The 17262-nt window shown below is 50.8% G+C and overlaps 1 protein-coding gene across 1 annotated transcript; it reads left to right on the top strand.

The window, feature by feature from the left end:
- Positions 1-8976: 8976 nt before the first annotated feature.
- On the top strand, positions 8977-9915 carry LOC128974775 (olfactory receptor 14A16-like). The gene has a single exon (XM_054391484.1). The coding sequence runs from the start codon at positions 8983-8985 to the stop codon at positions 9913-9915; it is 933 nt and encodes a 310-aa protein (XP_054247459.1). The 5' UTR covers positions 8977-8982.
- Positions 9916-17262: the final 7347 nt, after the last annotated feature.

Raw genomic sequence — 17262 nt, forward strand, 5'->3', positions numbered from 1 at the left:
CCTCTGCCCATGCAGACCTGTGCAAGGAGGAAAAGGCAGGGACAAGTTAGGGAACACTTCTCTCTGCACACCAAGATTGCAGTGCTCCCAGAACACCTCCTCCCTGAGCTGCAGCACCAATGGATCAGCTCATTCCCCACCACCAACAACCTCTGGCATCTTCAGCACAGCTTCCAAGGCAGCTTGGACACTTAGTTTCCATGCAGACAGCTCTGGGGCAGCACTTGCAGAGTCAGAGTCAGAACACAAAGTGACCACATGGCAACAGCAATGCCCCAGAGCAAGAGTCCTGTGGCTGGATGGAGAATGAGGGAAGAGCAGTGCAGTGCTGCAGAGACAATGAAGGGAAGAGAGAAAGGCAGAGGGGCTTGGGCTGAAGCCTTCTCCTTGCCCAGCTCTGCTCTCTGCAGCTTCCAGGATGGCACTGAAGAGCTTTTGTCATCCTTTTGTGTGCACACTCCAGGAGCCTTCAGCTGAATGGCAGCTGCCAAGGAGGTGACTGATGCCCTGGAGCCCATAGCTTTGAGGGCACTGCCTGTGCTGGGGAGAAGAGGAGAGCAAAAGGTTGCATTGGGAAGTGTGTCTGCAGTGCAGAGAATGGCACAGAGGTGCCTGATCCCCCTTGCCAGGGCATCTCTGGCAGCAGATCCCTCTCCCCCCCTGCCCAAGTTTCTGCTGCCTGCAGCTGTCCCTGCCAGGAGTTGCATCTCTGTGCCCAGCTCTCCTCTCTGTCCCTGCTGACAGAGCCCTTCACACCTGCTGTGTGCTCTGCTCTGCCCTGCAGACCCCTGCCAGCAGCAGAACACTGCCCAGGGGCAGCTCTGGGTGTGCTGGGACTCAGGAGCAGCTCAGACAAGGGCTAAGGAGACCTTGGGTCTCAGAGTCTTCTGCAGAGTAGAGAAATAAACTCTAGTCTCACACTGCCCACCCAGCACACCAAGGTGATTAAAATTTAAAGCCAAGACTCCTTCCCTTCCAGGAAAATGCTGCCTTGATGTTCCTCTTGAAAGCCTCCTCAGAAATGCCCAGAGGGGAGCTACAACTGTGAGCAGCTCTGCCCATGGCAGCTCCCTCTGTACAGCACAAGGACCCTGCCCTGCCCTGCCCCCACAGACTCACCGTGTCAGTGACTGCAGTGACTTCTTCTGTGAGCTCTCAGTCACCCTCCTGGCCACCCTGCAGCTCTCTCTGCCTTCTCCATCTTCCTGAGATCTCCTGGCAGTGCCTTCAGCCCTGCTGTGCAGTGCAGAGGAGCTGCTCCTGGCCAGAGCACTCTCTTTTGTCTGCTGGTTGTTTTCCAGTAGCTCCCTCCAGCCATGGAGCTCAGCCCAGTTGAGCAGCAGAGGACCAACCTGAGGCATTTAATGATCCCTCGGGTGGCTTTGGTGCCATGTAAACATTAATGCCTGAGAGGAAAATTATGAAACCTCTCAAGAAGTCAAAGTTAGATTCAGACTCTGAAGTTTCTTGTAGTGTTGATGGGTCCCAGTGAAGACACTACTGGAAAAGTATTTCCAGGCTGTGGTTAGAGCAGTGTGTCGGTGTGAGCTGAAATTCTCCCCCCCACCAACAATAACCAGGCTAGCCCAGTCTGGAAGCAAATGAAAAGCTGTATTTACAAGCAGAGTCTAAAATCTACAATGAAATGCAATGAATATGTACAAATATACAAAATTCACAACATTCACAAATATATACAATCAACAGAAAAAGCACAATCGATCTCCCTTTGCTTCCCCCCAAGGGGACCCTCCCAAAGGGGCCTCTCTCTCCCAGGAGCTTCCCCCCCAGACCCCCCTGGACAGAGAAGCAGAGTTAGTTAAGCAGAAAGTTGTTAACTTAGCTGCCAAGGTCAGTGTGTTATCTTCAGCCAGAAGAGAAGAAGAAACAGCAGCCAGACAGCCCAGCAACTGCCCCCACTGCCGAACGCAGAATGTGCAGAGTGCCTACTTTGTTTTGGGTAATAGTTCTTAAACATTTCTATCTATCCAATGGAAGTGTTTAGAACAATCGTTATTTTGCTTTCTTACACCCAATAGTGACTTATTTACATTCTTTCACTTTCTCTGTTCTGAACTTTGCAAGGAAAAATTAAAAAGACAGTTTCAAACCATCACAGTCCACCCCTTCTAAACAATTCCATTGGCTGCTACTATCATTTATCTAATCTAAAATAATATCTACAACAATAGGTGAATAAAGACCATAGTCCATTCCGGCTATCTCAGATGTAGATGATTCAAAAGAGTCAAATCACAGGAAAAACAGCAAACAGCTTGTTTCCTCGCAGATGGAGCGAAGAAAGGAACAGGGACTCTCAGGTGACTCAGGGCTCTCAGGGTTCGTGCACCGTAGATCTCATGAACTCTCCTCTTGGGCGCGATGCTGTATCTGCGCAACACTCTGAATTTAACCTCTCTCAGCCAAAGTTAGATTTCTTTGTGGAATACACTGAATTTCACCATTTTCTTGCATCACCCAATAGGTGTGACCAGGACCTTCAGCAGAAACCACCCCTCGGACAGGTTTGGCCTCTCCTGAAGGAGAAAATACCCAAACAGTTTTGCCTAACAGATTCTTTTCTCTGATAACAGGAACTCTATCACCTTCCTCCTTTTGCAACAAATCTGACTGGGCAGGTCCAGCTCGATTCACTGAGCCTCTACTATTCACCAACCAGGTTGCTTGTGCTAAATGTTTCTCCCAGTTTTTCAAAGATCCACCCCCCATGGCTTTGAGAGTGGTTTTCATCAAACCCTTGTAGCATTCGATCTTCCCTGCAGCTGGTGCATAGTAGGGAATGTGGAATATCTACTCGATGCCGTGCTCTTTCGCCCAGTTTCTTACAAGATTGTTCTTGAAATGAGTTCCGTTGTCTGACTCAATCCTCTCTGGAGTTCCGTGTCTCCACAGGATTTGTCTCTCCAGACCAAGAATGGTGTTACGTGCAGTTGCATGAGGAACTGGATAAGTTTCCAGCCATCCAGTGCTTGCCTCTACCATAGTCAGCACATACTGCTTACCAGATGGAGAACGAGGTAGAGTGATGTAGTCAATCTGCCAGGCTTCACCATACTTGTACTTGGACCATCGGTCACCGTACCACAAGGGCTTGATCCGCTTTGCCTGCTTAATAGCAGCACAAATGTCACAGTCATGGATGACTTGTGTGATAGCATCCATGGAAATGTCAATGGATCTGTCACGAGCCCATCGGTAGGTTGCATCTCTGCCTTGATGTCCTGACGAGTCATGGGCCCACCGAGCTAAGAACAGCTCACCTCGGTGTTTCCAGTCAAGATCAGGATCAGGATCAGAGTTTGTGTCCACCTGGGAAACTCTTGCAGCTAGATCTGCCTGATGGTTGTGTTGTTGTTCCTCAGTAGCTTTGCTCTTAGGAATGTGAGCATCGATGTGTCTCACTCTCACTGGGATTCTCTCAATGTGAGCAGCAATGTCTTGCCACAGATCTGCAGCCCAGATTGGCTTTCCTTTCCTCTGCCAGCCATTCTTCTTCCAGTCTTTCAGCCAACCCCACAAGGCATTGGCTACCATCCACGAGTCGGTGTAGAGATAAAGCTTTGGCCATCTCTCACGTTCAGCTATGTTAAGAGCTAGCTGGACAGCTTTTACCTCTGCGAATTGACTGGATTCTCCTTCTCCATCTCTCGCTTCTGCAACTCTGCGCGTTGGGCTCCACACTGCAGATTTCCATCTCCGCTTGTTCCCAACCAGACGACAGGAACCGTCTGTGAACAAAGCATATCTCTTGTCATCATCAGACAGATCACTGTAAGGAGGAGCTTCCTCAGCACGAGTTACTCTCTCCTCTGGAGGTTTTGCACAGCTTGTGCCTTCTGGCCAGTTTGTGATCACCTCCACCAAACCAGGCCTTTCGAGATTTCCCATTCGAGCTCGCTGTGTTATCAGAGCCATCCACTTAGACCAGGTAGCATCTGTTGCATGATGTGGTGAAGAACCTTTGCCTTTGAACATCCAATTCAGAACTGGCAATCTAGGAGCTAGAAGAAGTTGTGACTCAGTTCCAATCACTTCAGAAGCAGCTTTCACTCCTTCATAAGCAGCTAAAATCTCTTTCTCTGTTGGAGTGTAGTTTGCCTCTGAGCCTCTGTAGCCACGACCCCAGAAACCAAGAGGACGTCCTCGTGTCTCCCCTGGAGCTCTTTGCCATAAGCACCAGGTTGGACCATTGTCACTCGAGGCTGTGTACAGAATGTTCTTAATGTCTGGACCAGTTCGGACAGGTCCCAGGCCCATCGCTTGGACTACCTCTCGCTTGATCTGGTCAAAGGCTGCTTGTTGCTCAGGACCCCATTGGAAACTGTTTCTCTTTCGAGTCACATCATAGAGAGGTTTCACAATCTGACTGTATCCAGGAATGTGCAGTCTCCAAAATCCCACTATGCCTAAGAAACGCAGAGTTTCTTTCTTGTTGATGGGATTTGCAGTGGGTTCTGAGACACCATAAAGCTGACTGTGAGACATCCTAGCTTGGCTTCTGTGACATCATGGAGCTGGCTGTGTGACATTGCCTTGCTCTGCTTTCCTGGACGAGATGGTTCTGTCATGGATCCTCCAAAGGAAACAAGGAAGACACTGAGCAGTTGGTTGGGAAAAGCTCCTGAATTGGATTGTGGTTACCTGTGCAGGGGGAAATGTTAGAAATAGAGAAAAGAAGGCAAAAATGAAGAGAGAGCAAAAGCAGAGAGGTTCCCACTGTGGATCCAGAGGATGTCTCACTGGTCCTGAAGGCCTTGATCAGTGGGGAAGCTGTGATCCATGGGGGAGCTCTTAACTTCCCTGTTCCCTTGGAGGTTTTGTGCCTTTTCCAGTCCCATACCTGGTCCCAGTTCCTCACTCAGTTGTCATGGTTACAGCACATTTGACTGGGGTCAGCTCCTGTCCCATGGTCAGTCACCTGTGCTGGTCAGTTCCTGTGTCACCCCTGTCCCATGGTCAGTTCCTGTGTCACCCCTGTCCCATGGTCAGTTCCCTGTGTCACCCCTGTCCCATGGTCAGTTCTTTGCTCTTTTGGTGCTAAACTGCTGTGTCAGTCACCTGGGAGGGCCCTCTCCATCCCAGTCCCCAGACAACTCCCACACTCAGCACCAGCTTGCATCCCAACACTCTGCAAAGCAGAACCTGTGCCATTGTCTGCTGAACAGCTGCTAGAAGCACAGAGCTGTGGCCTTGCAGAGCAGCAGCAATCTTCCTGGGGCAATGCTGTGAAAGGAGCTCAGAGAAACAAGGTTGAGGCCAACAGGAGGAAAACAATCTGCAACCCATAGGGCAACCTCTCTCCTCACATCTCCTGAGCTGATGGACCTCAAGATGGGGACTGCAGGTCAACCTCTGTGTAAATCTGATCTAAATCCCTGCAGTGATTCTAACCAGTTGTTGGGGGTTGACTTGTTAAGCCTTGCTCTGAAAAGCCACAGCCTGAGCTTAGGATTCCCCAGAACACTTTCAGGAATTTCAAACTGCTGCTGCTGCCTTCAAGCTCTCCAGGAGCCACAGTGCCATGGGAAAGCTCTGCCCCTGAAATCCCTGCACCCAAACTCTCAGTCATAAACCAGGGACCAAGTCTGGGAAGAGGATTGAATCTAACCTCACCCAGGCTGCTCTCTCAAGTTGTTCAGAGAGTGAGGGAGTCCATTCTGAATGGTGTGACTCAGCAGGAGGCCTTCCCTTCCCTCTTTCATTCCCAGTCTCTCTCTTCCATCACTCCAGCCCAACACCAAGGGGATTTGCCTCTCACACTCATTGTCATCCTACACCAAATGGATTTCCCTTTGTCTAATTCTCTCATGGAGAGAGTCAGAGAGGGAAACTTGGCCATCAACTTGAACCTGGATAAACCTCTGTTAAGCTTTGCTAAAGAACATCCAGTTGTGGCAAATTCTCCTCCTGCCTCAGCAGAACTGAGTGCTGCTGACTGTTCTCAGCTGCAGTTGGCTTTGGCCTTGTTTCTCTCAAGCCATGGCCATTCCTGGCCTACAAAAGGCAACTCTTTCTTTTTGATGGGGGCTGGCTCAGATGCAAACACCCCCATGGTGTGTGTAGGGATCTGCAGTGCTGTGGAGAAGGGTTGGGGATGAGAGAATCAAAGAATGCTGGAATGCTTTGGCTTGGAAGGGACCTAAAAGAGCATTTAGTGCAAGCCCTTGAGCATGGGCAGGGACATCTTCCACTAGTTCAGGTTGTTCAGAGTTCCTAAGCTTGGACACTTGCAGGGGCATCTCCTTCTCTGGGCAACCTGTTCCAGTGTCCTGTCAGCTTCATCAGAAAAGATTTCTTCCTTATATCCAATCTTTCAGTTTAAAGCCACTGTCCCTTGACCTGATGTTTGGAGGCCTCTGTCCTGTGACTACGAGATAGAGGCTGAAGGTCCTGGGCTCAGTGATGTGAAGACTGAGGACAGCTGAGGAGTAGTCTGAGAGTGCTTGAGGAGTGGTTTGAGACATGGTGAAGATTTTCTGCATAGTGAAGAGCAGGGTGAGAAAGAAATAAAGCCACAAAGTGTGGTTGGGGAAGTCCAGACTGGACATGAAGAGAAAGAAATGTCACTGCCAGGGCAGTGCTGTGGGGCAAGATGTCACCCAGCAGCACCCAGCATCAGCCCAAGGCTTTGTGTTTCAATGAAGAGCCAAGGAGGATAGAGAGAGAGCAGTAAAGGAAGGTGCCAGCAAGGAGGGGCAGCTGGGGGGGTGACTCCAGCCTGCAGGGAAAGAGGCTCAGGGCATGCAGCAGCAGAGGACAGCCTGAGGTGCAGATGCCAGAGGGCTGTGCAAGAGCTGAAAGCCTCCTGGCAGAGCCAAGCTCTTCATGCCTTGGGTTGTGGCTCTTGGCTGTGCCACTGCTGCCTATGAGGAGACAACTCCTGCTGCCAGCCCTGGGGCCTCATTGCCTCCTTGTCCATCCTCAGGAGCCTGGCAGGGGTTGTGCCATAGTCCTGCCATTGACATTGGTTCTCTCCATATAACCCTGCTCCAGGAAGAGCCCTGAGGAGTGAGTGAGGAACAGGATCTGCCTGTCCAGGGGACAGGGCTTTGGATTAATGAAACACCTCCAGGTTTGCTCAGCAGCAGAGACACCTTCCTCTGCTTGTCCTGACCTCTCATCACTGCCTTCAGTTCTCTGCTCTAACCACAGCCTGGAGACACTTTCCCAGTAGTGTCCTCACTGGGACCCAGCAACACTACAAGAAACTTCAGAGTCTGAGTCAAACTGACTTCTTGAGAGGTTTCATCATCTTCCTCTCAGGCTCTGATGTTTACATGGCACCAAAGCCACCAGAGGGATCATTAAATGCCTTGGGTTGGTCCTCAGCTGGGCTGAGCTCCATGGCTGGAGGGAGCTGCTGGCAAGCAGGCAGCACTGAAAAGACACAGCTCTGGCCAGAAGTAGCTCCCCTGCACAGCATAGAACAGATGAGGGCACTGCCAGTGGCTCTCAGAGGCATGAGGAAGGCAGAGAGAGCTTCGAGGTGGCCAGGAGGGTGACTGAGAGCTCAGAGGAGGAGAAGTCACTGCAGTCACTGACACGGTGAGTCTGTGGGTGCAGGGCAGTGCAGGTGCAGCTCCTGGAGGCATCTCCTAAAGCTGGCACAGCCACAAGTGCTGGATCTGTAAGGAAATCTTCCTGTCCAGAGGCTCTTTTCAGACCATTGTGAAGAGCTGTGCAGCCCTGGGGTGCAGGCAGGGCTGGGCAGGGCTGTCCTTCAGAGCAGGGTCCCTGCAGCCCAGGGGCTGTGTGCTGGGGCAGGGACTCTGCTGCCTGCCAGGATCAGCTCTCAGCCTGCCCAGGGAGCTCCACACACTATGGTGGGGAGAAGCTGTGAGTGGCAGGAGACAGCCCTGGCAGGGCAGGGCAGGGCAGGGTCCTTGTGCAGAGGGAGCTGCCATGGGCAGAGCTGCTCACAGTTGTAGCTCCCCCCTGGGCATTTCTGAGGAGGCTTTCCAGAAGAACATCAAGGCAGCATTTTCCTGGAAGGGAAGGAGTCTTGGCTTTGAATGTTGATCACCTTGGTGTGCTGGGTGGGCAGTGTGAGACTAGAGTTTATTTCTCTACTCTGAAGAAGACTCTGAGACCAAAGGTCTCATTAGCCCTTGTCTGAGCTGCTCCTGAGCCCCTGCACACCCAGAGCTGCCCCTGGGCAGTGTCCTCATTCTGGGAGGGGTCTGCAAGGCGGAGCTGAGAACACAGCAGGTGGGATGGACGCTGTTAGCAGGGACAGGGAGGAGAGCTGGAGACAGGGAAGCAGCTCCTGGCAGGGACAGCTGCAGGCAGCAGAGACTTGGGCAGGGGGAGAGGGATCTGCTGCCAGAGATGCCCTGGCAAGGGGGATCAGGCACCTCTGTGCCATTCTCTGCACTGCAGACACACTTCCCAATGCAACCTTTTGCTCTCCTCTTCTCCCCAGCACAGGCAGTGCCCTCAGAGCTATGGGCTCCAGGGCAGCAGTCACCACCTTGGCAGCTGCCATTCAGCTGAAGGCTCCTGGAGTGTGCACACAAAAGGATGACAAAAGCTCTTCAGTACCATCCTGGGAGCTGCAGAGAGCAGAGAGGAGAAGGCTTCAGCCCAAGCCCCTCTGCCTTTCTCTCTTCCCTTCATTGTCTCTGCAGCACTGCACTGCTCTTCCCTCATTCTCCATCCAGCCACAGGACTCTTGCTCTGGGGCATTGCTGTTGCCATGTGGTCACTTTGTGTTCTGACTCTGACTCTGCAAGTGCTGCCCCAGAGGTGTCTGCATGGAAACTAAGTGTCCAAGCTGCCTTGGAAGCTGTGCTGGAGATGCCAGAGGTTGTTGGTGGTGGGGAATGAGCTGATCCATTGGTGCTGCAGCTCAGGGAGGAGGTGTTCTGGGAGCACTGCAATCTTGGTGTGCAGAGAGAAGTGTTCCCTAACTTGTCCCTGCCTTTTCCTCCTTGCACAGGTCTGCATGGGCAGAGGCAGCAGATGGCCAACAGCAGCTCCATCCCCCACTTCCTCCTGCTGCCATTGCCAGGCACAAGGCAGCTGCAGCTCTTGCACTTCTGCCTCTTCCTGGCCATCTACCTGGCTGCCCTGCTGGGCAATGGCCTCATCATCAGCACCATAGCCTCTGACCACCACCTCCACACCCCCATGTACTTCTTCCTCCTCAACCTCTCCATCCTTGACCTGGGTACAATCTCCACCACTGTCCCCAAATCCATGGACAATACCCTGAGGGACACCAGGGACATCTCCTATGCAGGATGTGCTGCACAAGTATTTTTCTTTCTCTTCTTGATATCATCAGAGTTTTCTCTCCTCACCACCATGTCCTACGATCGCTACGTTGCCATCTGCAGACCCCTGCACTATGAGACCCTCCTGGGCAGCAGAGTTTGTGTCCACCTGGCAGCAGCTGCCTTGACCTGTGGGGCTCTCAATGCTCTGCTGCACACAGCCAATACATTTTCCCTGCCCCTCTGCCAGGGCAATGCTGTGGACCAGTTCTTCTGTGAAATCCCCCAGATCCTCAAGCTCTCCTGCTCCACATCCTACCTGAGGAAAATCGGGCTTATTATGGTCACTATCTGCCTTGCTTTTTTGTGTTTTGTGTTCATTGTGGTGTCCTATGTGCAGATCTTCAGGGCAGTGCTGAGGATCCCCTCTCAGCAGGGACGCCACAAAGCCTTTGCCACCTGCCTGCCTCACCTGGCTGTGGTCTCCCTGTTTCTCACCACTGGTATCTTTGCCTACCTGAAGCCCCCCTCCATTTTCTCCCCTTTCTGGAACTTGGTTGTGTCAGTTCTGTACTCAGTGGTGCCTCCAGCAGTGAACCCTTTCATCTACAGCCTGAGGAACCAGGAGCTGAAGGCTGCCCTGAGCAAACTGCTCCCTGGCTGCTTTCAGAAGCAATAAACTGTTTGTCTTCTCCTGCAGAGCAGTTCTGACATCACTCAGTGCAGGCCCAGCCTCACTGCTTGAGTTTTGCTTTTTGTGCTGGATTTTTACTTTTGGTATGTTGGCATCACCTAATTCATTCTGCTTTTGTTTTCTAACTGAGGATTGGTGTTGGAGGAGCTGTGCTCCTTGTTAGGTTCAATATAGCACCTTTAATAAAGCACCTTTCTGTACCATTTTTGTTTTCCTGAGATCCTTCCTCTGAGAATTTTCTGGAGCTTCAAGGTGGTGTCCTCTGTGCAGAGGTGGCAGGGGCAAAGAGTCCCAGCACAGCAGCACTGCCAGGGAGCAGCAATACTTCCTGGACCCCTGGTCCTAGTATAAATTTGTGATGGTTTAAAGACTGTCTTTTTAATTTTTCTTCACATAGTTCAAGCAGAGAAGGTTAGAGAATGTAATTTAATCACTATTGGGTGTAAGAAAGCAAAATAATGATTATTCTAAACACTTCCATTGGAGAGATAGAAATGTTTAAGAACTGTTACTCAAAACAGAGTTTGGGCAGTTCTCAGCTTGCTCAGATTCTCTCTGGCTGCTTTTTATTTTCTGGCTGAAGATAACACACTGCCCTTGACAAGCTAAGTCTAACAGCCTCTCTGCTTCTGGACTCTCTGTCTTCTGCCAGGGGGGTCTGGGGGGATTTGTTGTGGGGGGCAGAGGCCCCTTGAGGAAGAGGCCTCTTGGGGGAAGCAAAGGGGAGTTGGTTGTCCTTCTTCTGTTGATTGCACATATTTGTAAATATTGTGACTGGTGTCTATTTGTACATATTCATTGCTTTCATCATAGATTGTAGATTTGCTTGTCAATTCAGCTTTCATTTGCTTCCAGACTGAGCTAGCCTGGTTATTGTCAGTGTGGGGGGATTTCAGCTCTCACACTGATACAAAACCGTTCCTCATTCCAGTACCAACTGGTCTCTGACTCTCTCCTATATGAACTCCACCCATCCCAGCACAAATTTCATACCCTGACCCTTCCTGATACAGGATGGCCACATCACAGTGCAGACTGCAGACCCTGATCCCATCCCACTACGGGCTGGGCCCCATCTCAGTCCAAGCATGGTCCCTTTGAGCCCTCCACGTACAAACCTGGCCTTGTCCCAGAATAAATTGATCCTCCTAATGTCATCCCAGCATAGTTTGAGAGACATCCCAGAACAAACTGGAAAGCCTGTGCCTATCCTAGTATCGACTGAATCTCCCACAGTGCTGAGTGGGTATTTTGAATGCACTCCCAGTACAAACTGTGCTCCTTCCCAGTAAAACCTGCATAATTTGAATTGCTCCCAGTAAAGCTGTGGCCTCCCCCCAGAACAAAGTGGATCATCTTGCCCTCTCCCACTACTCCCTCTGTCCTACCCCAGTACAAAATGCATCTCCAGTCCCCCTGCTAGGACTGACTGCATCCATTCCGGTACAAACTGGACACCTTCTTGCCATCCCAGTACTGTCTGAGCACTGTCCTTGTCCAAACAGGGACCCTTTAACCCTTCCAAGTGCACATTAGGCCTTGTCACAAAACAAGCTGGATTCCTTTATCCCTTCCCAGTACAGGCTGGGAAAGGCTTATTGGCAATTAGTCCCTTGGTCCCCTCTCAGTACACACCAGAGCCCCATCCAGTACAACTGGGATCCCCTGGCTCCATTCCAGTACAGTCTGGCCCTTATTCCATTACAAACTTGATCCTTTTAGACCCTCCCAGGACAGACCTGGCCCAGTCTCAGTACAAACTGGATCTCCTGAACTACCCCCACTCCTGCAGAGATGCCCCATTAGAAACAGGTTCATTGTAATCTCTCCCAGTACATCCTGAGGCCCATCCCAGTACAAATCACATCCCCTGGAAATCCTGACTCCATCCCAGTGCATACTGGGCCCCATCTAGCACAGGCTGCCCAGGGAGGTTGTGGAGTCTCCTTCTCTGGAGATATTCAAAACCTGCCTGCATGTGTTCCTGTGTGATCTGCTCGAGGTGATCCTGCTCTGGCAGGGGGGTTTGGACTGGATGAGCATTTGAGGTCCCTTCCAGCACCTAATATTTTGTGGTTCTGTGGTTGTCCTCCCTGTGCAAACTGAATCCCTTTAGCATCTCTCCCCAAGTAAAGATTGGGTGAGTCCTGGGATAAACTGAATCCCCTGGTCCCCTCCCAGAACAGACGTGGCCTCATCCCAGCACAAACTGGATCATGCTAAACCCCTCTCTATTATATTCCAAAAGTCCTGGCAGTCTGGGGAAGTCCCCACTGACTGGAAAAAAAGGAAACATTGCTCCCATTTTCAAAAAGGGTAAGAAGGAAGAACCAGGAAACTACAGGCCAGGCAGTCTCACCTCTGTACCTGGTAAGATCATGGAGCAGATTCTCCTGGAGGCACTACTGAGACAGAAGAATAGTGAAGAGGTGATTGGGTACAGTCAGCATGGGTTTACCAAGGGCAAATCCTGCCTGACAAACCTGGTGGCCTTCTATGAACGGGTGACAACATTAATAGATGAGGGGAGAGCAACTGATGGCATTGACCTGGACCTGAGCAAAGCCTTCCACACTGTCCCACACCACCTCCTGGTCTCCAAACTGGTGACACATGGGTTTGATGGGTGGACCACAAGATGGATAAAGAACTGGCTTGATGGCTGCACCCAAAGAGTGGCTGTCAATGGCTCCATGTCCCAGTGGAGGCCAGTGACAAGTGCAGTCCCTCAGGGCTCTGTGCTGGGACCAGTCTTGTTCAACATCTTTGCTGGTGACATGGACAGAGGCACTGAGTGCACCCTCAGCAAGTTTGCTGATGACACCAAGCTGTGTGGTGCAGCAGACAGCTGGAGGGAAGGGATGCCATCCAGAGGGACCTGGACAGGCTGGAGAGGTGGGCACAAGCCAACCAGATCCTGGGCTGCATCAAGAGAAGTGTGGCCAGCAGGTCAAGGGAGGTGATTCTCCCCCTCTACTCCGCTCTGCTGTGACCCCACCTGGAGTTCTGGAGCCCCTATTACAAGAGGGATATGGACATGCTGGAACGTGCCCAGAGAAGGGCCACCAGGATGATCAGAGGGCTGGAGCACCTCTCCTATGAGGACAGACTGAAAGAGTTGGGGCTGTTCAGTCTGGAGAAAAGAAGGCTCTGAGGTGACCTTCTTGTGGCCTTGAAGGGGGCCTACAAGAAAGCTGGGGAGGGACTTTTTAGGATATCAGGTAGTGACAGGACTAAGGGGCATGGAATAAAGCTGGAAGTGGGGAGATTCAGACTGGACATGAGGAAGAAGTTCTTCCCCATGAGAGTGGTGAGAGCCTGGGATGGGTTGTCCAGGGAGGTGGTTGAGGCCCCACCCCTGGAGGTGTTTAAGGCCAGGCTGGATGAGGCTCTGGCCAGCCTGCTGTAGTGTGAGGTGTCCCTGCCCATGGCAGGGGGGTTGGAACTGGATGATCCTTGTGGTCCCTTCCAACCCTGACTGATTCTATGATTCTATGATTAATAAGGCCTGGGACTGTGTTTTTGAAGGGGGAACTTTAGCCTAATCCCTGACTGCAAAGACTGAAAGTAAAATGCTTACTATTGGATGCAAACGGAAAGCAGTGATAAGGTCTCTATAATTCATTGGCTTGCTCATTGGGATATAGAGCAGAGGCATAACCAGTTCTTTCTCTCTTTTCTTCTTCTGTCACTTCCACTTCCAACTACTCTCTTTTTCTCTTCAGTGGCCTTGCCAAGGTATCTTTGCTTTGACTACTGTGTGAGGTAACTGGAAGGAAGGAGGGAGTGGGGAAGGAGGTGAATGGCTCCTCTGGATCTGTCCAGGGGGTCTAAGTTTATAAATTGTAAATATATATATAGAGTACAGATAGTGTATATTTTGTACATATTCCTTGCATTTAATATTTCTGGATTTTATTTTCCTTGCTTCACTTGCTTCCATCCCAAACTGAGCTGGGCTGAGCAATTTATTTTGGGGGCAATTCCCCCAATTACTTGGGGGTAATTTCAACCCACCGTACTTTTATTGGCACCCAGTGCATGGCATTGATTAATTAGTAATCAGATGAGGAAGCAAAAATGAAGCCATTTTGGATTTTATGGCATTTGGTATGTTCTGTCTTAAGTGTGGTGCTTTATAAACGTTTTGTTTCTACACTGCTTGCCCAAATCAGCAGGTGTATTGTGAATAAGCTCTTTGGTTGGGTTAGAAACAAGTTGAGAAGGGTTTGGTGATTATTGCCTTGGATTTGTAGGTTACAAGGGTGTCACAAACCAGGGAACTCCCAGTCGTGATGGGGCCCAGGTTTCTCGGTCTCAGAGTGAAGACACAAACAGTGTCAAACATGTCAGCTTTTACTGCATTGTGCTGGTGTGAGGCCAGCCAGAACATCTCTTGCCCCGAAAGGGACAAAAGAATGACACACACAAACGGATTGGAGAGTGATGGAAAGCTTAAATGGAAAGGCAATTGGTGAAACTACAGAAAACTACACAGCATAGTGGCAAAGAACATCCTAAAGCATACACAGTCCCCTACATAGCACCCAGAGGCTTCCCAATCCTTCCCTCCTCCCACCTGAGGGTCTACCCAAACCCTCAGGGCTCTTCCTTCCCCCCTCCCGCTGCTAGGCAAGTCTCAGGCTGGCCAGGTCTGAGACTGTCCCCCACCCCCCTTTCATTCTCCCCCGGCATTACCGGATAAGAGAGGACATCTCCCATGGGAGCAGAGAGGGAAGAAAGAGGAAGAGAATGACTCTGCAGATGGCCTTATAGGGCGCAGGATTTCTGGGTAGAAATACGCCGTTTCCTGTGTCCACCCCTATTGGGCAGGCACCCAGGACACCAGAGGTGTATCTCGTGCAGCAGTGGCAGGGGGCACCCAGCCCAAACTGCCACATGCATTTACACAACTTACACACACACATGAGGGTACGGGGGAGAGAGAGAGAGAGTAAGAGTCAGGGAAGAGGAAAGAAGACAGGAGAAAGAAGCACCACCACGGATCGGTGCTCCAAGAGGGGTCGGTGCTCTGTAGGTCAGCTGGACAGAGTGGGTGGGTGGGCGTCCCAAACATGAAGTCACGTGGGACCCCTTTATAGTCCTCCTCAGAAGAAAACAACAAAGGTGCTTTCCATTTGTGGTGGGCAGAAGACAAACAGGTACTTTCCAGCTGTGGTTTCTATACCTGTCATGTCTGTCTCCATGGTGACAGTGGTCACGGTAGGTGCGAAGCTTTCTCAGTCCTTGTAAGCTGTGATGTCACTTAAGGCCTAGGCATGTTGCAGCAAGGCAGCAACCACCTGGTCATCCTTCATCCCCAGCAGTGGCCTTCACTCTCCATTGGTGTTTGTGCATGCTCAGTACTGTCATGGGCCCATCTCTGGAGTCATCTCTGAGGGGTTCTGGGCCCCCTGAGCCACCTCTGTCCTTGTGTTCCTCTCCCTCTCTTGTATCTACCTGCCTAAAACCTTGGTGATCAGAGAGGCAACCTCCTGAGAGACAGTTTGTGCTGAGCAGCTGGTTCCAGAGGGGTTGGATTGCTGAAGGAACATTCTCAGACTTTGCTTTTCTTTACTTCTAAACAGGAGCAATTCTCCTGTGGCTGCGTGCAGACAGATCTCTGCAGAGAGCAGGGGCGAGCTGGTGCCACGGAACTGTGACCTGCAGCTGCAGAGAGCAGTGGATGGGACATCACTTGTTCATACAGTGTCAATTCCTGAGGGAGAGTTTTTCCCCTGAGTCCAGGCCTCCTGAGGAGACTTTGTGGACCAAGATCACATGGAGAGTGCTGCTGTCAGCTCCCTTCTCTCAAAGGCAACTAATTAAAAACTTCCTTTAAAAAAACCCCAGGGTTTTATGAGGCCCAGTGGGAAATCTTCCTAATTAACTGCACTGTGAAACAGCTTCGATTGGCTGTGAAAAAGCTCCAATGAGCTGGACAAGTCTTCAGTACCTGAGGGAAATCCCAGGCAAAGCCACAGCTCCTGAGGGCTTTCTATCTTCTAATGAGCCCCATGGAGTATTTGGGGCTGACTCCAGATACTCAGGAGAGGAGACTGAAGAAACTGCTCCAGAAGTCAAAAGCAAATCCCAAAGTAGCTTAAGCACTGATTGGCCCCCCTGAGGGTTGTTACTGACAAAGCCTCCCCAGGGCCTCCTTAGAGCAGGTAATTGGAGGCTGTGATTTCTAGATGTGATGGTTTGAAACTGTCTTTTTAATTTTTCCTTGCAAAGTTCAGAACAGAGAAAGTGAAAGAATGTAAATAAGTCACTATTGGGTGTAAGAAAGCAAAATACTGATTGTTCTAAACACTTCCATTGGATAGATAGAAATGTTTAAGAACTATTACCCAAAACAAAGTAGGCACTCTGCACATTCTGCGCTCGGCAGTGGGGGCAGTTGCTGGGCTGTCTGGCTGCTGTTTCTTCTTCTCTTCTGGCTGAAGATAACACACTGACCTTGGCAGCTAAGTTAACAACTTTCTGCTTAACTAACTCTGCTTCTCTGTCCAGGGGGGTCTGGGGGGGAAGCTCCTGGGAGAGAGAGGCCCCTTTGGGAGGGTCCCCTTGGGGGGAAGCAAAGGGAGATCGATTGTGCTTTTTCTGTTGATTGTATATATTTGTGAATGTTGTGAATTTTGTATATTTGTACATATTCATTGCATTTCATTGTAGATTTTAGACTCTGCTTGTAAATACAGCTTTTCATTTGCTTCCAGACTGGGCTAGCCTGGTTATTGTCGGTGGGGGGGGAATTTCAGCTCACACCGACACACTAGACCAAAATGAAAGGTTAAATGCAGGAGTCTGTGATGCTCAAAAACCCCTGGGTTTGCTTTTATGGAGCAGAAAGACCAAGGCCTGAGCACAGTCCCTGGGGAAAGTAGAGGCTGAAAGCCTCAAAATAAAGGATCTTCTCCCAGGTCTGGGTGGCAGAGACAACTGCCAGAGCCCAGGGGACAAAGCCTTGGTCCTGTTGGGCATTCAGCCTAGACAGAGCCCTTGGCCATGCTTTACCACCAGGCTTGGCAGGCTTAGGTAATGGCTGGACTGGGTGGCCTTGAAGGTTTTTCCAACCATGACAGTTCTATGATTCTGTGTTTCTGCACTGCAGGCTGTCCCACACTGTCCCATGCCTGCAGCTCTTTCCCTGCAGGCTGCTGACACCCAGCTCTCACCCTGCCATTTCCATAGCTTCCTCAGGGCTCTGCATTCACCTCTGGCTCTTCCTCAGAGCACAAAGCCATTGGCTGATCCAGACTCCCTCTGGGTCACCTCTGCCACCACAAGCCTACCTTTTTGTGCCATCTCTTTCTCATTGCAGCCACT

This window comes from Indicator indicator, chromosome 23 (assembly GCF_027791375.1).
Source record: "Indicator indicator isolate 239-I01 chromosome 23, UM_Iind_1.1, whole genome shotgun sequence".
Taxonomy (NCBI): Eukaryota; Metazoa; Chordata; class Aves; order Piciformes; family Indicatoridae; genus Indicator; species Indicator indicator.